The sequence below is a fragment of the Elephas maximus genome, chromosome X (genome assembly GCF_024166365.1).
Source record: "Elephas maximus indicus isolate mEleMax1 chromosome X, mEleMax1 primary haplotype, whole genome shotgun sequence".
Classification (NCBI taxonomy): domain Eukaryota; kingdom Metazoa; phylum Chordata; class Mammalia; order Proboscidea; family Elephantidae; genus Elephas; species Elephas maximus.
This window is the reverse complement of record NC_064846.1, coordinates 55,872,844-55,895,326: the sequence shown is the minus strand read 5'-3', so window position 1 is coordinate 55,895,326 and position 22,483 is coordinate 55,872,844. Positions and strand designations below refer to the sequence as shown.

Below are 22,483 nucleotides of genomic sequence, written 5' to 3'. Positions count from 1 at the left end.
TCTTGACCTGGTTAGATTTTTGTATCTGACCCCTAATCCTCATGGGGGACAGACCGATAAGGGAACCTGATAAAGTCTATGGACCTTCTCTGCAGTTCTTTACAGGCTCCTGGGAGCCCCTGGTGAAGACATCACAGTAGTCTTGCCCATGGAATTTCCAAGGCCCTTTCACCCTGACCTCTGACCCTCACCCTCTCCTGGGCCCATCCTTTTCCCTGACCATTCAGTGCCACCTCCCTGGTCTGCACTGCTGACTTCCTCTTCCCTCCCCCAGGATAACCAAGAGGGACCCCCACCCATTGTCTTTGGCACTGAAGCCTCCAAGAAGTTACCAGTCTGCAAGGTGAGGAGGTGGGATCAAGCTGGGCTGGGGGTGGGTGGGTGAGGAGAGGATAACAGCCATGGTCCTGAGAACCCTTTTGATTCCAGGGGAGCATCTTCGGATCTGAGACCCTGGGGAATCTAATCTTACTATTCCTGCACCAGTAAGTATCCCTGGGACACCAAGGCAGGGAGACCTGTGATGGGCCAGGTCACCAAGGCTCAGGCCTGCTCATGGGGGCTTTCAAGTCCACTCAGGGTCCCAGACCACAGAGAGCCTGTCCCCTTTACTTCCCCACAGGTATTACTGCGTCTATGACTACGGGGACAGGCATGGCCTCCTGGATGCTTACCACAATGAGGCCTGCTTCTCGCTGGCCATTCCCTGCAACCCTGATGACCTAGTTCCGTGAGTATCACAGACCCAGTGACAGCCCTGGACCGTGTGACTCCCCAGCAGACACTGGTCAGTCAGCTATCTCGTGTTCCTCTTGTTCTCCTAGAAACAGCTTAGACAAATACTCCAAGGGGAACAGGAATATGAGGAAGCTCAAGGACCCCAGTGAGTGTGTGAGGGGAAACATGGGTGGGAGAGGAGGTGTGAAGTGGTCAGTCCTAGGGCCAGGTGAGTGAGGCAGCCCCTGATGTTCTCTTCTCCTCCCCTCACAGTCCTGCGGGTTCAGTTGCTGAAACACACAAAACATGACATTGTTGACTTCCTCAGTGTGTTGCCCAGAACCCACCATGACATCAGCTCCTTGGTAGTGGACACGTGTGTCCAGACGGTGAGCACCTGCTTCTGCCCTGAGGCTGGCCCACAGGGTGGAGCTGTTTAGGGGGTTTAAGAGGATCCTGGAGCCTGAGCTGTTTTACTCTTTCAGGAAAAGATGCTCTGCTTTTCTGTCAGTGGGGCCTTCAAGGAGGGTGAGTGTTTGTAGAGACCCTTCCTCATGTCGCTTACTGCTCCTTCCGCCTGACTGACTCCCTCTCAGAACTCTCCAGGCTTCCCTGATCCCTTCCCTTCCTATTCCCTCTGGGATCCCCAGATCCCACCCTGCCCCCGACCCACCCTGGTCTCACCTAAGCCCACAACTTTCTGCCCCAGCACAGCCCAGGGCTTAGGGACCCGGCCTGTGGAGTTTGATGGCTCTCATCTCAGTCCCTCACTCTGACACCTTGGGACGCTTGCTTCCTTCTCAGCATCCTCATTTTAAAATTGGGCTAGTAATACCCATCTCTTGGGCTGCTATGAAAAACAAGTCAAATGAACCTGTGAAGAGTGTGTCACAGGGCCTGACACAGAGTAGGGCCCTATCACTGGGTTGTGGTTGTGGTTGGTCCTGTGGTTGCCTTCCCCATTGCTGACACCCCATCCTGACTCCCAGTAAACACTTGTCCCTGTCTGGCCCCCTTCAGGGTGCCACAGGAGTATCAGGTAAGACCATGACTGGGGAAAGCTGCTGGTGAGCGTGTAAAACATGGGCAACTCTGAAGGGAATTTTTTGTTGTCCTTGAAGTGGAAGGAATGTCTCCAGCTCATGTCCGTGCCTTCACCCGGACCTTCATTGCTGCTCCTTCCAGCAACTTTAGGTAACTGCCTCTTGTGGGTGCCATGTGGGAACACCCATCCAAGCCTGGGACCCGTGGTGTCAGAAGGTGATGGTACATCCCTCTGGGTTTCTCCAACATGGCAGAATTCCAAAAGGTAGATCCCAGGAGCAGTCGAGCCCAGTGGTTAAGAGCGTAGGCTCTGACGCTGGAATAGAGGGCTCTCACCCTGACCCCAGCATTCACCAGCTATGTGACCTTGGTCAAGTTACACAATGTCACTGTGACTCAGTGTCCTCCTCTGAATATGGAAATTAGAGTATCTACTTCCTCAGGCTGTTGTAAAGGGTAAAGGCCTCTGTGAAACACTCCCTGGGTTGGGAGTAACCTATACATCTAGTGCAGCTGGGAGGTACTTCTGTAAAGGCAGGTTCTGTGGGAGGGGAAAGGGTACAGGCCAAGGAATGTAGGAGGCAGGCGGAGCAGGGGATGGAAGGAAAGTAGTTGCTGAGTGGGAGCACGATCCTTGTTGGGGATATGGGATTGTCTGTCCAGCTGTCTGAGGGCCCTTTTTCCCTCAGCCTGTGCATCGTGAATGACCAACTGTGTGTGAGGGATAGCAGCCCCATAGAGACCCAGGGTGCCTTCTTCACCCCAGTGCCCACACCTCCTCCAGCTCCCTACCCACGCTCTCCCAGAAGCAGAAGGAAATGGTGCCAGCGTTCACTGCCCAGTCTGGGATGAACCTTGAGTGGCCTCAGAAGTGAGTGCTGGGAGTGGGTGGGGATGGGGTAAGCTGGGAGGAGCTGGGGCGTGAATGATGGGAAAGCACAGGTAATGCTTTTTGCTTCTTTACTTCACTCATTGTCACAGAGAACATCTTATCTTCTCAGTACATACTACACCATCTAGTTGTTTGATCAGGTGCACAACACTTTCTGAATTCCATGGACCCTGTTCCTTTACTGACAGGCACTGGGGTTTCCAAGAGTTCTCCCCCTTTCACCCCACACCACAGTGCTCATTCTACTGCTTATGTTACAGAAACCATGTTTCTGATGCATAGAATAGGACTAGGGTTTGTGTGGTCAGTGTCTCTACTCTGCCCCTGATGGGTGTCACTCGGCCCTCCTTCACTCCATGTGCCTTCATAGCAACAACTGGGACTACACCAGAGCCTCACAAATTTTCACTCTGTCCACTGTGAGGTCTGGGAACTCAGGCCAGTGAACAGAGGCCAGGTGGCCTGGGGATGACACTCAGGGCTCCTGGCTCTGATGATGCCCCACCTCCTCCCTTCCCTCCCTCCAGCCTGTGCTCAAGATCCCAGAAGACACCTTCATGAAGTGTTCCATGGTTCTGACAACGAAAACTCCAGAGTAGCCAAGGTTCTGATCGTCTTCGTCATCCTTGTTGTTCTCCCTCTTTTCTCTGGCCTGTGACTGAGGTGAGAGGCCCAACGTGGCCCAGGATGCCAAGGCTGACCTCTTGGGGCTGACACTCTTTCACCCAAAGGGCCATCGTTCTGTGTAATTGTCCCACCCAGTTTCTCTGTTTCTTTTAGAAATAAAGAGTGAGGTTGCATGTTATGTCAAATCCCTGCGGTATCCATTCGAGGCACGCATTATCATCACTGTCCTGCAGAGGGGAAAGGGAAGGTCCCAGAGGGTAAGCGACTTTCTGGGAAACTGCAGAGGCTCAAATCATGGACCCACACTAAAGCCCACTCCGTGGCTTCAGGGGTGGGGCACACTGTAACCCTGACACAGCTGGGGGCAGGGCTTCTATGTGCCTAATGTACTAATCAGTTATTTTTATAAGAGAAAAGTAGTACTTTCGTAGCCATACAAAGCTATTCAAATTTAAAAACAACTGTTTGGGAAAAACAGCATTAAAGAGTCTATGAAAAGCTGGGAAGTAAAATGTTTTCAGACATATGACTGACATGGCATTAATGTCCTTGATACATAAGGAAATTAGTAGGGAGACAGATAAACAGTATCTCTCCATCTGCTCTAAGGTAAGGTCCTTGTCTCTTCTCAACTTGTATTCATGTCACATGGCATGTATCTTCCCCCAGTTGTGCTGGTTTCTCTGTGTCTAATCTGCTCTTTTATATCTCAAAAGAGACTGATTTAAGTCATGACCTACACTAATACTGTCTAGTTATAACAACAACAACAAAAAAAACCCATTCCCAAATGGGATTATAGCCACAGGTATAGGGGTTCGGATTTGCAACTCATGTTTTGGGAGGACACAGTTCAATCCACAGCAGGGAAGGACACAACCAGGCTTTTGTTTATCTTTTATACCCAAAGGAGCATGAGGTCAGGACCAAAATCACAGCCCCATTTCTTTTTGTTTCACGCACGTTTGTGACCCTGGTTTTTACCTTCTATGTCGTCCAGTCCCTTAATTCCAGCAAGAGGATCTTGCTTTAAGAGACACCAGCTGCCATCCTAGGTCAACTTTGGGGTGTTCCCTTGGGTAAAGCTGACCTGTATCCTCAAGTGACAGTGAACACCTGAGTGGGACAAGAAAAGCTACGCATGTGCATGAGATGGAAAAAAATATATTAAAGCTCTGCCTAGGCTAACACTCAGCTAATAACTTTATAAAGAGATACAGCATTTCAACTATTTCTACACGTACAGTTCAGTGACATCGATAACATTCTTCACGCTGTGTAACCATTATCACTGTCCTTTTTCATATTATTCCACCACCATTAATATAAATTCACAGGCCCCTAAGCTTGTCATCTAACCGTTCCAGTTGTTGTTGTCAATATGATACCACATAGGTAACTCTTTAAAAGAGCACAATGCTCAAGGCAGACAGACTTTACTAATTGAGTTAAAGTATGGATTGGTTCAAAGAAGACTTCAGGGGATAGTTTTTACTGATCTATAAAAAATATGTGAGGTGTGGCCAACAAGACAGTATAGACAGAAGCACCATGCTATCCCCCTGCAGCAAAGATCCAAACAACTAAAACAGATACAAAGGTCAGTCCTGGAACACTGAGCATCAAATGAAGGGATAAAGAGGTAGATCAAGCACTGAATAGAAGGAGAACCTACAGAGAAGGGAGAACAAGGACAACTATGGAGTGGAGTTGCCCTGACAGTTAACACTGCATGGCTTTGCCATCTTGGAGCACAGCCAGCACCCAACTTGGACAGAGAGTATGGGAAGGCAATTTCAGAAGCTCCCAAAGGGAGACAGAGCACTTGGCTTTCCCACCCCTCACCCTACTGCCCTGTATGCTGCTTTCCAAAAGGTCACTCACACCAGCTCGCTGCCACCCCAGGTCCACCCCGCCCCCAATGACCAGCGCCCTCAGGCCATAATTTTTTTTTTCTTTCTCTTTGCCTTTCTCCCTCCCACCTAGCCACCTACACTGCCTCTGCCCCCTTCCTGGTGGGCCTTGCCCCTCACCACACAGTGAGAGAGACACCAGGTCCCTGCTAACCTGGTTCCAACCCGCCACCACTGGCAGCTTCCCTCAGGACCATATTCTTTGTTTGTTTTATTTATTTACTTCTTCACTCTCTTTCCCTTCCTTCCTTTCTTTTCTCCTGGCCACCTAGCCCTGTGCACCACCTCAGCCCCTTCTTGATGGGCCTTGTGGCTCGCCTGAGCTGGAGAGCTGCTGGCACACAGCCTCCTGGGCTCTGCCCGGCTGTTACCCTTAGGCTCCTGCAGTATCACCATTTTTTTCTTTTATTTCACTCGCTTTCGTTTCTCTCTCTTCTTTCTTTTCTTTCTCCCAACTAGCTCCGAACATCATATCCTCTTCCTTCTCTCCTGCTTCTCTGCACTGCCTGCCTACTGCCGGCCTCGCTGCTGAGTGACACCTGCCTGGATGCTTGGACCCTGCCCTGCACCAGCCCCAGCGTAGCCACACTGTTTGCCAAACCCCCAAGCAGCACTGGAGCCAACCTCTGGATCCCTGGACCCCGCCCTACACCGTCCCTCGGCCCCTCTGCGCCAAGCACCACCCACCCCCAGCAGAATCCGGGCGAACCTCCGGACCTCCGGACCCTACCCCGTGCCACTTCCCGGCCCCGCCCCATCGAGTGCTACACCCTTGAAAAGCACTGGCACAGAGCCCCAGGCCCAGGGTCCCCGCCCAAGGACGCTCCAGGCCCCCTTGCGCCAAGCACTATGCACCCTAGCGGAATTGTCAGAGACCTCCGAACCACAGGATCCTGCCCCAAACCGCCCCTTGGCAGCCGCCTGCCAAGCACTGTGCCCTCGTGCAGGACCGGTGTGGACCCCAACCTCAGTCTGTGCCACCCCCTGGCCCCACCGCACCATGCACAAAGGCACTGAGTGAGACTGGTGTGGACCCTGCGTCCCCGCACCGCCCCCAGTCCCTCCCCAATGATGCTAGTTCAAGCCACAGACAAAGGGGCCATTTCAACCCTCCCCCTCCTTGCTGGACCTGCCTTGCATCACCATAGCTGAGTGACCCTAGCTGTCTACTAGGAAAAGTTGGTAAAAGCTATCCTGCCCACAAGCCAGCAACAACAAAACAGGTCTGGGGATGACTCACTTGTTAGAGGCAGGCATGTTCTTCTTTCAGTCACAGTCACCCTCCCTAGTGTGTAACACACCCTCAGGGTGGGGGAGATGGACAATCATTTATATGAGGCAGGCCCTTCAGGGTCAGCTCTGGACGAGGTCCACTGTGGATCTTCCCCTGAGGCCCAGGAGCAATGGGGTAAGAGGGTTCCAGTGCAGGGGAAGCCCTGGTGCCCTGGACGGGTAGGGAGCTGGTAAAGGGCAGCCCTTCAGGCCTGTACAATGGCTTTATTCTTGTTGTTAGGTGCCCTTGAGTCAGCAACCCTATATACAATAGAACAAAACACTACCCAGTGCTGTGCCATCCTCACAATAGTTGTTATGCTTGAGCCCATTCTTGCAGTCACTGTGTCGGCCCATCTCATTGAGGGTCTTCCTCTTATTTGCTGACCCTCTACTTTACCAAGCAGGACATCCTTCTCCAGGGACTGGTCCCTCCTGATAACTTGTCCAAAGTACATGAGACCAAGTTTCATCATCCTTGCTTCTAAGGAGCACTCTGGCTGTACTTCTTCCAAGACAGATTCGTTCGTTCTTCTGGCAGTCCAGGGTATATTCACTATTCTTCACCGACACCACAATCCAAAGGCATCAATTCTTTTTTGGTCTTCCTTGTTCATTGTCCAGTTTCACATTCGTATGAGTGATTGAAAATGCCATGGCTTGGGTTATGGGTACCTTACTCCTCTAAGTGACATCTTTGCTTTTCAGTTCTTTAAAGAAGTCTTTTGCAGCAAATTTATTCAATACAACACGTTATCTGATTTCCTAACCTCTGTTCCCATGGGCATTGATTGTAGATCCAAGTAAAATTAAATCTTTCACAACTCCAATCTTTTTCTAATTAAAACCACCTGGTACTAGTATAATAACTGATATGTAGGCCAATGGCACAGAATTGAAAGTTCAGAAACAAATCCATGCATGTATGGTCAACTGGTTTTCAACAACGGTGCTAAGTCCATTCAATGAGCAAAAAAGAGCCTCCTCAATATGGGTTCAATAAACGGTACTGGGAAAACTGGATGTCCACATGCAGAAGAATGAATCAGGATCCGTGCCTCACACCATACACAAAAGCCAACTGAAAATGGATCAACGACCTAAATGTGAAAACGAAATCCATGAAAGTGTTAGAAGAAAATGTAGTGGCAAGGCTGCAGGTCCTAGGTTTTAACGATGCATTATCAGATATGACAACAAAGCACAAGCAGCAAAAGACAAAATAGATAAATGGAACCTCATAAAAAGTAAATATCTTTAAATAAATTATGGTACATTCACACAATGGAATACCATGCATCAATAAAGAACACTAATGAATCTGTGAAATATTTCATAACATGGAGGAACCTGGAAGGCATTATGCTGAGCGAAATTAGTCAGATACAAAAGGACAAATATTGTATAAGACCACTATTGTAAGATCTTGAGAAATAGTTTAAACTGAGAAGAACACATTCTTTAGTGGTTACGAGAGGGGAGAGGGAGGAAGGGTGGGAAAGGGTTATTTACTGATTAGTTAGTAGATAAGAACTACTTTAGGTGAAGGGAAGGACAACACACAATACAGGGGAGGTCAGCACAACTGGACTGGACCAAAAGCAACAAAGTTTCCTGAATAAACTGAATGCTTCGAATGTCAGCGGAGCAAGGGCGGGGGTTTGGGGACTATGGGTTCAGGGGATATCTAAGTCAATTGGCAAAATAAATTCTACTAAGAAAACATTCTGCTTCCCACTTTGAAGAGTGGCATCTGGGCTCTTAAACACTAACAAGTGGCCATCTAAGATGCATCGATTGGTCTCAACCCACCTGGATCAAAGGAGAATGAAGAACACCAAGGTCACAAGGTAGTTATGAGCCCAAGAGACAGAAAGGGCCACATGAAGTAGACACTACATCATCCTGAGACCAGAAGAACTAGATGGTGCCCGGCCACAACCAACGACTGCCTGACGGGGAACAGAACAGAGAACCCCTGATGGAGCAGCAGAACAGTGGGATGCAGACCCCAAATTCTCATAGAAGACCAGACTCAATGGTCTGACTGAGACTAGAAGGACGATGGCAGTCATGGTCCCCAAAGCTTCTGTTGGCCCAGGACAGGAACCATTCCCGAAGCCAACTCATCAGACATGGATTGGGCTGGACAATGGGTCGGAGAGAGATGCTGATGAGGAGTGAGCTACTTGCATCAGGTGGACACTTGAGACTATGTTGGCATCTCCTGACTGAAGGGGAGAGGAGAGGGTAGAGGGGGTTAGAAATTGTCAAAACGGTCATGAAAGGAGAGACTGGAAGGGGGGAGCGGGCTGACTCATTGGGGGAGAGTAAGTGGGAGTATGTAGTAAGGTGTATGTAAGTTTATATGTGAGAGACTGAATTGATTTGTAAACTTTCACTTAAAGCACAATAAAAATTTAAAAAAATATAAAATAAGCAAGCAACAAAAAAAAAAAAGTAAATATCTTTGTTCGTAAAAGAACTTAGTCACAAAGTGAAGACACAACCTACAGATTGGGAGAAAATTTCCAGGAACCATAAATCTGATAAAGGCCTAATATCCAAAATATATAACAACAAAAAGACAAACAACCCAACCAAAAAATGTGCAGAGGACTTGAACAGACATTTCACAAAAGGGTATATCCAAATGGCCAACAAGCACATAAGAAGATGTACAATTTCATTAGCCATTAAAAAAAAAATTTTTTTTAGGGACATGCAAATCATTACAATGGCAATGATTAAAAAAAAAAAAGCAAAGCAAAAAATGGAAAACAACAGGCATAGGCTGGGTTTTGGAGAAACTGGGACCCCCATCCATTGCTTGTGGGGATGTAAAATGGTACAGCCACTGTGGAAAACAGTTTGGTGGTTCCTCAAAAAGTTGAACATAGAACTAACATATGAACCAGCCATCCTGCTCCTAGGTACATACCCAGAAGAATTGAAAGTAGGAACGCAAACTGAAACCTGTACACAAATATTCATCACATTACTTTTTACACTAGCCAAAACGGGTAAACAGCTGAAATGCCCATCAACAGATGAATGGATAAAGAGAATCTGGAACACGCATACAATGGATTGTTACTCAGCCATAAAGAGAAGTGAAGCCCTGATGCACGCCACAACACGAGCCTTGAAAACATCATGCAGAGCTCAATAAGGCAGTGGCAAAAGGACAAATACTGTATGATCTCACTTACATGAAATAAGCAAATATATAGAAACTAAAGCTTATTAGTGATTACCGGGGGGTGGGGGGAGGGGGAAAGGGAAACGCTTTGCTTAGGAGGCACTGAGTTTATGTCAGTGGTAGAGGAGTAATTTGGAAAAGGATAGTGATAATGGTTGCACCACATGAAGAATGCAATCAGTGTCACTGAGTTATACCTGTAGAAATCGCTGAATCGGTGAATGTTTTGGTGTGTATATTTTCACCAAAATAAAAGAAAGCCCTATGGATCACAACAACAAAACATCAGCAAGGAAGTAGAATAAGTAAACATCGTCATGAACCAACTGGATCTAACTGACATCTATAGAACGCTCCACGCAACAGCAGCAAAATGCACGTTCTGTTCAAATGCACATGGAACGTTCAGCAAGACAGACTACATCCTGGGTCATAAAACAATCCCTAGCGAATTTAAAAAAGAATTGAGATCAGAGTGTCTTCTCTGACAAAAACAGTATTAAACTACAAATCATTAATAGAAAGATAAGAGGAAAATCTCCCAGAACATGGAAATTAATCAGCAGATATCTAATCATGGGTCAAAGAGCAGAATTCAGACCCAGACAAGGGAATCGGGGCTGTGATCTCAGTGACTTTTATCCTCCCTTGTTGTTGTTGTTGTTAGGTGCCATCGAGTCGGTTCTGACTCATAGCGACCCTATGCACAACAGAAGGAAACACTGCCCGGTCCTGTGCCATTCTTACAATCGTTGTTATGCTTGAGCTCATTGTTGCAACCACCGTGTCAATCCACCTCATTGAGGGTCTTCCTCTTTTCCGCTGACCCTGTACTCTGCCAAGCATGATGTCCTTCTCCAGGGACTGATCCTTCCTGGCAACATGTCCAAAGTATGTAAGATCCAGTCTTGCGATCCTTGCCTCTAAGGAGCATTCTGGCCACACTTCTTCCAAGACAGATTTGTTCGTTCTTTTGGCAGTCCGTGGTATATTCAATATTCTTCGCCAACACCACAATTCAAAGGAGTCAACTCTTCTTTGGTCTTCCTTATTCATTGTCCAGCTTTCACATGTGTATGATGTGATTGAAAATACCATGGCTTGGGTCAGGCGCACCTTAGTCTTCAGGGTGATATCTTTGCTCTTCAACACTTTGAAGAGGTCCTTTTGCAGCAGATTCGCCCAATGCAACGCGTCTTTTGATTTCTTAACTGCTGCTTCCATGGCTGTTGATTGTGGATCCAAGTAAAATGAAATCCTTGACAACTTCAATCTTTTCTCCCTTTATCATGATGTTGCTCATTGGTCCAGTTGTGAGGATTTTTGTTTTCTTTATGTTGAGGTGTAATCCATACTGAAGGCTGTGGTCTTTGATCTTCATTAGTAAGTGCTTCAAGTCCTCTTCACTTTCAGCAAGCAAGGTAGTGTCATTGCATAACGCAGGTTGTTAATGAGTCTTCCTCCAATCCTGATGCCCTGTTCTTCTTCATATAGTCCAGTTTCTCATATTATTTGTTCAGCATACAGATTAAATAGGTATGGTGAAAGAATACAACCCTGACGCACACCTTTCCTGACTTTAAACCAATCTATCCTCCCTTAGCTGGGTCCATAGCACAGCCTGGACCTCATGCAGGATCAGCTGCACCCCAATCATGTTTACCTAGTTCAACAACTCACTGGGATGGGGAATCAGGATAGTCCCAGACCCTGAATCACTGGCCCCCCTTCTCCCCACCAAGTCCTGCCACATGACCCCATCACTGCCTCAGTAGCCTTACCTCAGGTTTCCATAGGAACAAGGACATGCTCCTGTCACCTCAGCAGCAGAGGCTCTATCCACAAGGCTGCTCCTCATGACTGCTTCACCCTGTTCCCAAGGAAGCACGGCATTTTGACCCTGAGAGACCAACACCTTTTGGGCTGGCAAAAGCAAGCGGGACCACACCTGTTTACCAACTCTTCAGTGCCTTCCCAGAGCTGAGCAGGTAAAATGTAAGTCCTGACCATGTCTTACAGGGCCCTGTGTCCTCTGGACCCTGCCTTCCACACTCCTTTCATCTGGGGCAGAGTCCCCTCTTGAACTCAACTATGCTACACGGCCCTTCCTCATCCCAAATGTGCCAAGTTACTTCCCACCCCAGGGCCTTTGTACATGCTGCTCCCCCTGGGGCAGGGGAGGTTCTCCTGCCTCGAGCTCTCTCCTGTTCACACTTGAGGTTGCAACCTGAGTGTAATTTTTCACAGTTTTCTGTGTACCCACCAACACCACTGCCATCCAGATTAGATCTCCAGTGCTATTCTGTCTCATACGACACCAAAGTTGGACCCATGATACCACTTGAGCAAATGTGCTTGACAAAAATGGGGAAGTTCAAGTAAAGCAGATGGCACACTGCCTGGGACATGGTCAGTACTCGCTCAGTCCTAGTACCAAACCCCCACTGGCCTAGCTCCCTGGTGCAATCCCCTTGGGCCGCTGAGGAGAGGAGAGAGGAAATGACTCACCCAAGTCCTGTCAGGGGTGAGTCCTCAGGCACTAGGACTCCGGCAGAGCTCCTGAGGACTCACTCCGGTGTCCCTCCCTGTAGGTCCACAGTCACCTAGTGCCTTCTTGTCTTTCAGAAGCTCCAAGAAGGTCAACATGCCCAGGTCATGTGCACACCTGATGTGAACCCACTGGGCCCAAAGACACCACAGGAAGCCACAATCATTCAATGCGGAAGAGTGAGCACTTTTCCCCACCAAAACTCCATCAGAAAACTCCTTTCATGCCACTCTCTACCTCAGACATGGCCCCGAATCTGTTACCTAATGTGCATGAGTGGTTTGTTCTCCATCTCGGAACATTCCCGAAATGCTAAGACGCAGTGATGGTCTTAAGGTTCAAATAAAATCTCTGTTAAAGAAGGAAAAGAAAGGAATGGGAAGGAAACAAACATTTGCTGCCTCTCTACATGTTCTCTCCGCACATCTGGAGTGCGCCCCTTCCAAGCGGAAGTGTTAAGAGCCATTGAGGGCTTCCACCAGCACTCTGTTCCCCCTCATCGTCCTCTCCAGAAGACCCATCATCATGTTGTGTGCTTCTCTGGGAGCCACAAGGACAACCCAGACATCCAATTCATGGGCACTCCTGATGTTAACTCTCCAAGAGGGGCCCTGAAGGGGTAACTGAAAACACGCTGACTCTATGGAAATGGGGTGACAGCTTTTCCCCTGTCCCATCTGCATTAGACAACTCTACCACACAGAAGTGACATGGACTCTTATACAAAATGTGAGTTTACTTTTCTTCCTGCTGTTACATTTCCAGAAGCTCTTTAGGGCAGAGTTATACTGCTTAGGGCTAGATATACATTTCCGGTGGGCAGTTGAATATATGTCTTCGGAAACTAAGAGAAAGTTCTGAGATGAAGACATGGTGTGTGGGCTTGTGGGGCCTGGCACAAAATATACACTCCATTAAATATTTGTTAAATAAAGGCATAGGGCATATAGAATACAGACTCATCAGCCTTTTTTCATCCTTACTTATTTCTCTAATTCTAGGGAGGGTCATTCTGTAGAATCTGTATGAAATACTCCATTTTCAACCCAACAACCAAGGCACAGAGATACTAACAAACTTGCCCAGGATCACACAGCTAACTTATGGGAGAGGCAGAGCCTCAACCACATCTGTATTGTGTCGCAGCCCATTGGTACTAACCTCAAAGATAGTCTACTATGCAACAGTGGATCTCTAGAGCCTCCCCCAGGACTGGGCACTCAGTGAATTCCTTCTGCCCTTACTAAGCTGTCCAGCATCCCCCAAAAAAGACAGGCAGGAAGCACTGGACTTCCTGTGGTCTTTGGTTGCAAGAATATCCTCACTACCTTCACCCTGTCACATCTGGTTTGAGACCTCATTGAAGAATGCCTGAGATCAGCAGTCCTGAGGGACTGGTTTAATTCTGGGATCCTCCAGGAATTTGCTCTAAGGCTCGAGCCAGGTCACTTAACTGCTCTTTGCATTTTATGTATAAATCCAGAGAACTGCTTATATATGCCTAGACCTAGTCTTTCAAGCAGTCTCAGCTTTGTTGCCATGGAAGCTAAGTGATGGAGTCAAAGAATTAAGATTTAAAATTTGGGCTTCCTTGAACTTGGAGAGGCAAACATAAATCGCATGCGATAACATTCCATGTTTTGCCTGTTGTTGTTTCTTTGTTCATTTTTGTTTTTCAGTAGAAAGCAGTTTTATTTTCTCATTTGCACATTGAAATATCATAAATTATTACTGCATTGTGATGGCGTGATTTTTTTCAGGTTCACAGACCTCCAAAACATTTACACAATTGAACAGATGAATCAAAGGATTTGAATAGAACAAATAGCAAAATCGATTTAAGACCTATAATTAGAACTTTGTTTCACAGAAAGAGAGACCACACAGTCTTCTTAGGCATCCATACAACATTTTTAAGATCAGTTTCCTGGCCACAAAGAAAACATAAAAAGATTTCTCCAAACAAAAAAAAATTAAACAGGCTATACTCTGTAACTATAATACAAAAATCATCAATACAACTACAGACACACAGATTTTAAGGGAAAAAAAGTCCTTTGTATAAAAGAGGAAACCTGTACTTAAATTACAAATTATTTAGAGATTAATAAAACAACAGATTTCCTGTCACAGCCCACGAGAAAGTCATAGCCTTAAATGCTTTTCCTACTAAACATGAAAGAGAGAAAATAAACTAGTCATTCAATGAAAGAAAATAGAAAAGCAATGCTTTTAGAAAATAAAAAGCAAAGCAGAAAGTAAATTCATTGAAACACCAAAATGAATAAGGCAATAAAGCCAAGAACTAATTCTTCGAATGAATAAAAAATACTAACGTCTACCAAGCCGGATGGACTGAAAGGAGCAAGAAGAAAACCAAAACATGCAACACAGAGAACACAAAGAAGGTGAAACCACAGATTACAGCTAAGATTAAAAGTCTTGTGAAATAATATAATTTGCAATTTGTGCCAACAGTATTTAAAATCTGCATGACAAAATATTTTTGAAAAAATTTAAATCACCAAATTTAAAACCAGTGAGAGGTAGAACAGCTAAACATGTCTATGTTCATAAAACATATTGAAAAATGGCTAAAAAACTAAAAATCTACTATAGATTTTAACCACCACTTTTCTGACAGTTTGTCATACTGTGATGGCTTGCATGTTGCTGTGATGCAGGAAGCTATGCCACCGGTATTTGAAATACCAGCAGGGTTACCCATGGTGGACAGGTTTAGCTGAGCTTCTAGACTAAGACAGACTAGGAAGAAGGGCCTGGCAGTCTACTTCTGAAAAAACGGGACAGTGAAAATCTCTTGAATACAATTGAACCATTGTCTGATATAGTGCTGAAAGATGAGCCCCTCTGGTTGGAAGGCATTCAAAAGATGACTGGGGAAGAGCTGCCTTCTCAGAGAAGAGTTGACCTAAATGTCGTGGATGGACTAAAGCTTTTGGGACCTTCATTTGTAGATGTGGCACAACTCAAGCTGAGAAGAAACAGCGCCAAACATCCATTAGTACCTAAAACGCGAAATGTACAAAGTACGAATCGAGGAAAATTGGAAGTTGTTAAAAATGAAATGGAAGGCTTGAAGATGGATATCCTAGACATTAGCTAGCTGAAATGGACAAATATTGGCTATTTTTAATCAAACAATCATATGGTCTACTATACTGGAAATGATAAATTGAAGAATGAAAAGAATATATCAAGATCTATCTTGAAGTACAGGATAATACCTATATGCTTACAAGGAAGGCCACTTAATACAACTAATATTCAAATTTACACACCAACCAGTAATGTTGAAGATGAAGAAATTGAAGATTTTTACCAACTTCTGCAGTCTGAAATTGATCAAACATGCAGTCAAGATGCAACGATAATTAAGAGTGATTGGAAAGTGAGAGCTGGAAACAAAGAGGAAGGATCAGCAGTCGGAAAGTATGGCCTTGGTGATGAAATGACACATGGCAGAATTTTGAAAGACCAATTACTTGTTCACTGGAAATACTTTTTTTCACTAAGTAAACGATGACTACACACACGGACCTCGCCGGGTGAATATACAGGAATCAAATCAATTACATCTGTGGAAAGAGACCCTGGAGAAGCTCAGTATCATCAGTTAGAACAAGGCCAACTGCAGAACAGACTATCAATTGCTCATATGCAAGTTCAAGTCGAAGCAGAAAAAAATAAAAATAAGTCCACCAGAGCCAAATTATGACCTTGAGTATACCGTTGCCGTCAAGTCGACTTCGATTCATAGCGACAACCCTAAAGGACAGAGTAGAACTGCCCCGTAGGGTATCCAAGGAGTGGCTGGTGGATTTGAACTGCTGACCTTTTGTTTAGCAGCCGTAGCTCTTATCCATTATGCCACGAGGGTTTCCGACCTTCAGTATATGCCACCAGAATTTAGGGACCACATCGAGAATAGATTTGACGTAATGAACACTAATGACCGAAGACCAGAGACTTGTGGAATGAAATCAAGGACATCAGACACAAAAAAAGCCAAAGGTCATTAAAAAGACAGGAAAGAAAGAAAAGACCAAAATGGATGTCAGAAGAGACTCTGAAACTTGCTCTTGAACATAGAATAGCTAAAGTGAACGGAAGATATGATGAAGTAAAAGAGATGAACAGAAGATTTCAATGGTTGGCTTGAGAAGGCAAAGTAAAGTGTTATACTGAAAAGTTCAAAGACCTGGAGTTGGAAAACCAAAAGGAGAAAACATTCTCAGCATTCTCAAGCTGAAAGAACTAAAGAAAAAATTCAATCCTTGAATTGCAATGCCAAGGGGTTCTATGGGTAAAAAATTGAAGGACGCAGGAAGCACAAAGGAAGGTGGAAGGGATGCACAGAGACACTATAAAAAAAAGAACTGATTGGCATTCAACCATTTCAGGAGGTAGCATATGATCAAGACCCTATGGTACTGAAGGAAGAAGTCTAAGATGCACTGACGGCATTGGTGGAAAGCAAGTCTCCAGGGATTGACAGCATACTAATAGAGATGCTTCAACAAACAGATGCAAAACTGGACGTCTGCATTCATCTATGCCAAGAAATTTGGAACACAGTTACCTGGCCAAGAGACTGGAAAAGATGCTTGTTTGTGCCATTCCAAAGAAAGGTGATCCAACAGAATGCGGAAATAACAATAATAAAAGCATTAATATCACATGCAATTAAAATTTTGCTGAAGATAATTTAAAAATGGTTGTAGCAGTACATTGACAAGGAACTGCTAGAAATTCAAGCCAGTTTCAGAAGAAGACATTGAACGAGGGATATCACTGCTGATGTCAGATGGAACTTGGCTGAAAGCAGAGAATACCAGAAATATTGAGTACGCAAAGGCATTCCATTGTGTGGATCATAACAAAGTATGGATAACATTGTGAAGAATGGGAAATGAAGAACACTTAATTATGGTTGTACAGAACCTATACGTGGATCAAAAGGGAGTTATTCAAAACAGAACAAGAGGATGCTGCATGGTTTAAAATCAGAAAGGGTGTGCGTCAGGGTTGTATCCTTTTCACCATACTTATTCAACCTGTATGCTGAGCAAATAATCTGAGAAGTTAGACTATATGCAGAAGAGTAGGGCATGAGAATTGGAGGAAGACTCATCAACAACCTCCGTTATGGAGAAGACGCAACCTTGCTTGCTGAAAGCGAAGAGGACTTGAAGCACTTACTGATGAAGAACAAAGTCCACAGCCTTCAGTATGGATTACACCTCAATATAAAGAAAATAAAAATCCTCAGAACTGGATCAGTAAGCAGCATCATGATAAACAGAGAAAATATTGAAGTTGTCAAGGATTTCATTTTATTTAGATCCGCAATCAACGCCCATAGAAGCAGCAGTCAAGAAATCAAAGATTGGGCAAATCTTCTGCAAAAGACCCCTTTAAACTGTTTAAAAAAAAAAAAAAGCAAAGATATCAGTTTGAGGAGGAAGGATCGTCTGACCTTAGCCATGGTATTTTTGATCGCCTCATAATCATGCAAGAGCTGGACAATATACCCTGGACTGCCAGAAGAAGGAACAAATCTGTCCTGGAAGAAGTACTGCCAGAATGCTCCTTGGAAGGGAGGATGGCAAGACTTCTTCTCGTGTACTTTGGGCACGTTATCACTAGGGACCTTTCCCTGGAGAAGACATGATTGGTAAAGTAGAGGGTCAGCAAAAGAGAAGATCATCAAGGAGATGGATTGAAACTGTGGCTGAAAACATGAGCCCAAGCACAGCAACAATAATGAGGAAGGCGCCAGGGCTGGGTAGTGTTGTACATAGAGTCGCTGTGAGTCAGAACCAACTTGACAGCACCTAACAACAACAAGGAAGGAAGGGAGGGAGGTAAAGATGGAGGAAAAAAGAAAGGAAGGAGGAAAAGAATCTCTATTGAAATCAAGGGATTATTTTAATTGTGGACAAAATAGTTAAGAAAACCAAAATAATAAAAATACATTCTGTTGTTTACTCTAATTTATTGACAGAAAGAAAGACGGTGTGTTGAGTGCAAGGTGCACCATCAGCTCTTATTATTAAAAAGAAGTGTTTAACTGCTAGCTGAATGGTTGGCTGTTTGAACGCACCCAGAGTTGCCTAGGAAGATAGTCCCAGTGATCTGCTTCTGAAAGGTCACAGACTTGAACACCGTATGGAGCAGTTCTACTCTGCAATGTATGGGGTCACCGCGAGTCTTAATCGACTGGGGCCAACTGACAACAACCAAATCGCCTTGATGAGGGAAGATTCTTCCTTGCCTACATACATACCTGGTTCACTTGGAGGACTGCTGTAAACTTTGGCTCACCTACATTGACACCTCTCCACTGGCGATGTTTTGTGATTTCTAGACTAATGTTGGTGCATGAAATTGGACTGTGCATCTTGCGCCAATAATAATTTTCATTCCTAAAGAAGTGTCACCTAACTAATATTTTTTTTGTGAGTATATGCACATCTGTTTGTAGAACACGCTTCCTGATCAGGTCTTCTTTCTTACATTTATATTTTTATTACACAAGTTTTATCAATTCACCTAAGAAAAATGTGAAATAAGTAAAAATAATTTTAAAAACTTCATTCCTTCCAGTAGTTACAATCACTTAGCCTTTTTTCTAAGTCATTCCTATTTTCCTCTTTGCATTTAAACCATTATTTCTCAAAAAGGAGATGCTTTAGTACATATAGATCTGATTATTTTAAACTAATGTATAATATGCCATGTGATAGAAATATTCTAAATTATTTAACTAATATATTCATGTGCATTTGGGATATTTCCATTTTCTGTTATTACAAACAATATTGCAATGAACATACACATATATCTTTGCTCACTTTTATGGATTTTTCTGTTGTATAAATAGAAAATAATTCATTTCTCATTCAAACGTATGGACATTTATATATTTTTAACAGATATTGGCAAATAACCATTCAAAGGGGTTATAGGAAATGATTCTCCTACCTCCAATAGTAGATGAGATTGACTGATTCTCTACAACAGTGGTTCGCAAATTACACCTAACATTAGAATTACCTAGGGAGCTTTTCAAAATATTTCAAGGCCCAAGTTCCTCTCCAGATCATTAAATCAGCATTTCTGGGAGCAGGGGCCTGAGTAGGAGTATTTTCTCAAAGTCCCCCAGGCGATCTTAATGCAACCTGGGCTGAGAATCACTTTTTATGTAGAAACACTTGCACAAACATGTGTGTCTGTGTGCATGTGTGTATGTGTGCAGACTTCTGGCTTTGGAAGAAAGAAAATAAAAGCAAGGGAGTTGAGAACCCTGGCAATAAAATCACAGCAAATAATAAAGCTGGGGCTTGTATTCAAAACTACTGTTTACTTTGGCTTGCCCTGTGGGTGACCTACTTCTTCAAAAGTGGAATTTATGTCAATTCTCAGGCTATATATTGGAAAGTTCTATCCAGGGCCTTCAATAAATCATGCGAAGCCTGATTGAATCTTTTGAGTAAGAATCTTTTGGATCTCCTTCAACTGGAAAAAGTCAGTAGACACTGATATTGTCAGTGGTAGCAATATGCACAAAGGCAGTGTAGTCGTTAGACATAAAGTTCCTTTGAAAGACGGAAGTGGTCTCACAACTGTTAACAGGAGAAAACTTTTTCCAAATAGACCCTTCCACAAAACCCCAAAACTAAGCTGCTTTGATTGAAGGTGGATGGAGCACACAGATCCAACCCACTGAGCCTCCTCCTGAACCTCTTCAGTGCCCTATAAGGCATTTCCAAGGAGTCCTAGGACTCGAAGGAACACAGATTGGAAACCACTGACCTGGAGCAGAGCCTCCCACTGGTATGCTGGGAATGGGTTACAGGTGTGCCAGATTGCTGCTTCCCGAGGTGCTCAGAGTGGTTGCCGTGGGGACTGGGGTGGCTAGAGGGGCTGGGGCAGCTGCCTTCAACGGGGAGCAGACCTGTCTGTTTACCCCGGTACAAGACTTATCATTTTCTATGTATGCCCTGATGTGGTCAAGGTTGGGCAACACTGATCTAGAGAGCAGAAATATCAAGTATATAAGCTGTGCCTATAAAGTAATGAGCCTGGTGTCTTTGTTTGACTGAGAAACTGGTTTTAAAGGTAGTTCCTAATGCTTTGATTGATTACAGCTTAAGGGTATGGCCTCCTATGGGGACTATTGTATAGTGTTCATGTGCACTTACATTTTTATGCTTGTTGAGGAGTACAACCAATCTCATGTCACACTGTCACATTTGGTAGAATACAGATGGTTCTGATAAAAGATTAATGCCTCCTACATAATAAGAACGGATGCCTTTGAATTATGGTTTTGGCAAAGAACATTGAATATCCCTGGGTGGCCAGAAGAACAAACCAAATTGTCTTGGAAGATGAACAGCCAGAATGCTCCTTAGAAGGGAGGATGGAGAGACTTTGTCTTCCGTACTTTGGACGTGTAATTAGGAGGGACCAGTCCCTGGAGAAGGACATCATGCTTGGTAAGGGAGAGGGTCAGCGAAAAAGAAGACCCTCAACGAGATGGACTGACACAGTGGCTGCAACAATGAATGGGCTCTAGTGTAACAATAATTGTGAGAGTGGTGCAGGATCGGGCAGTGTTTGGTTCTGTTGTGCATAGAGCTGCTATGAGTCAGCACCAACTGGATGGTTTGGTTTTGATTTGGTTATTTTGGGTGCTCCAACCCAAGAGTCGCTGAGTTTAGTTTGCTAAATGAGGTATTCAACATACACAAGTGGCTGTCCCATTTTGCAAGTTTCTGAAGTAGTCCTCTCTTTCAGGGAAACCTTGGTAGTGACTATTAAGAAGGGCATGGACCTCTAGGAGAGAGGTGGGCAGAACATTTTCAAAAGACTGTTGACAGAGGACAGAACAGCATCCAGCTGAGAGTATATCTGCGGAGAAGCTAAGGGGGCCCTAAGATCTCTCAAAGCAAAATTTGCATGTTGCTTGGCTGAAGACTTTTATCAGCTCATGATTGATTATGATGCCACTCTGGAGCCTATCGTCTGGAATGACGACCAATCTCTTTAATCTGAAGAACTGGAAATACTTTTATATGCTCTTCATAAAACTGTATCTGGGAAGCAGCTCAGCTCACTGCAAAGCTTGCACTTGTCTCACTAATAACACCCCATTCTTCGGTCTCATGTTGTACCTACCATTTGCTTGTCTACTGACTGTGGTTGTTGGTCTAGTGCTGGTCCCTAACAGAGTTCAGGTCCTGAAATCTGTAATACCCTGTCAGCAGAGTTAACTCCTCCTCTACTTTCTTTAAATCTAGTTCACAAAATATAAAGTGGTACAACTTTTCTGGTTGTCAGTTTGGTAATACTTCCACGGGCCTTAAGTTGGAAAGCACATGGGAAGGGCAGCAATAAGGGGGTGGGGGCTCAGAATTTAACCATGCCCAAAGAATCTAGTCCTTGCTTGAGGTTCCTGAGAGAGAACGCCTAAAACCTTGAAATTTCCCTAATTGTTAAAGAGTCCTCAATAAGGACTCAAGACCTGGAAGGTTATACCAGAGAGGGGATTCACGGCCGGGAAATGGCTAGGTCAGAGGAACCCCACCTTGTGATAATCACCTCAGGATGACATGATCCGAGAAACTCATCTCATGATCACCTCCTGATATCAACCAACCTCAGAGGAGACGGGCTGGTGTTTGCATTACGTAAGGAGACCACCAATAGGAGCTCTGGACACTAAACTCCCACCAGCTTCCTGGTTGGTGAAAAACACCTGCTCTCAGCGATGTGCCCTGTTTGGGACATGGAAACTCTATGTTGGAAACCCTCCCAGGCCTTGCCCTGTGTGTCTCTTCTTTGTGCTGATCCTGCTTTGTATCCTTTATTACAAAGCTGAGATCATAAGTATAGTGCTTGCTATGAGTTCTGTGAGTCATTCTAGTGGACTATCCAATCCCAGGCATTATGGGAACCAGGGATTACGAGGCCTAGGGACTGCTGAGCTTGTGGCTGGTATGCTGAAGGGGTAGAGGGAACCTCCAAATTTGTAGCAAGCAGATCAGAAGTGTGGGGGTCATGGGGACCCCCCAAGCTTGTGACTGGCATCTGAAGCCTTGGTCCCACTTGGCTGTTTGGGGATCTGCTCTTTAACTTGTGAGCTCTGACCTAGCACGGGGTGGTTAGGGTCAAAGGGAGAAGTACTGCATGGGCGGCTGGTGTCAGAACAAAAGTGGTAGAGAAGGGAAAAGCGGGGA

The 22,483-nt window shown here is 44.9% G+C and overlaps 3 protein-coding genes across 8 annotated transcripts in view; 2 read left to right on the top strand and 1 right to left on the bottom strand.

Moving 5' to 3' along the window:
- The window catches only part of LOC126069623 (protein BHLHb9-like), a 283,683-nt gene that overhangs the window by 108,341 nt on the left and 152,859 nt on the right, over positions 1-22,483 (top strand). The gene's annotated exons all lie outside the window — the stretch shown is intronic.
- LOC126068709 (nuclear RNA export factor 3-like) overlaps positions 1-22,483 on the top strand; it is an 87,565-nt gene that overhangs the window by 5,315 nt on the left and 59,767 nt on the right. Inside the window, 9 exon segments of the mRNA XM_049871447.1 lie at positions 275-343; positions 430-485; positions 623-730; positions 825-883; positions 991-1,106; positions 1,203-1,245; positions 1,839-1,911; positions 2,451-2,536; positions 2,539-2,632. Coding sequence (XP_049727404.1) covers positions 275-343; positions 430-485; positions 623-730; positions 825-883; positions 991-1,106; positions 1,203-1,245; positions 1,839-1,911; positions 2,451-2,536; positions 2,539-2,632 — 704 coding nt within the window.
- The window catches only part of LOC126069639 (protein BHLHb9-like), a 241,386-nt gene that overhangs the window by 206,052 nt on the left and 12,851 nt on the right, over positions 1-22,483 (bottom strand). The gene's annotated exons all lie outside the window — the stretch shown is intronic.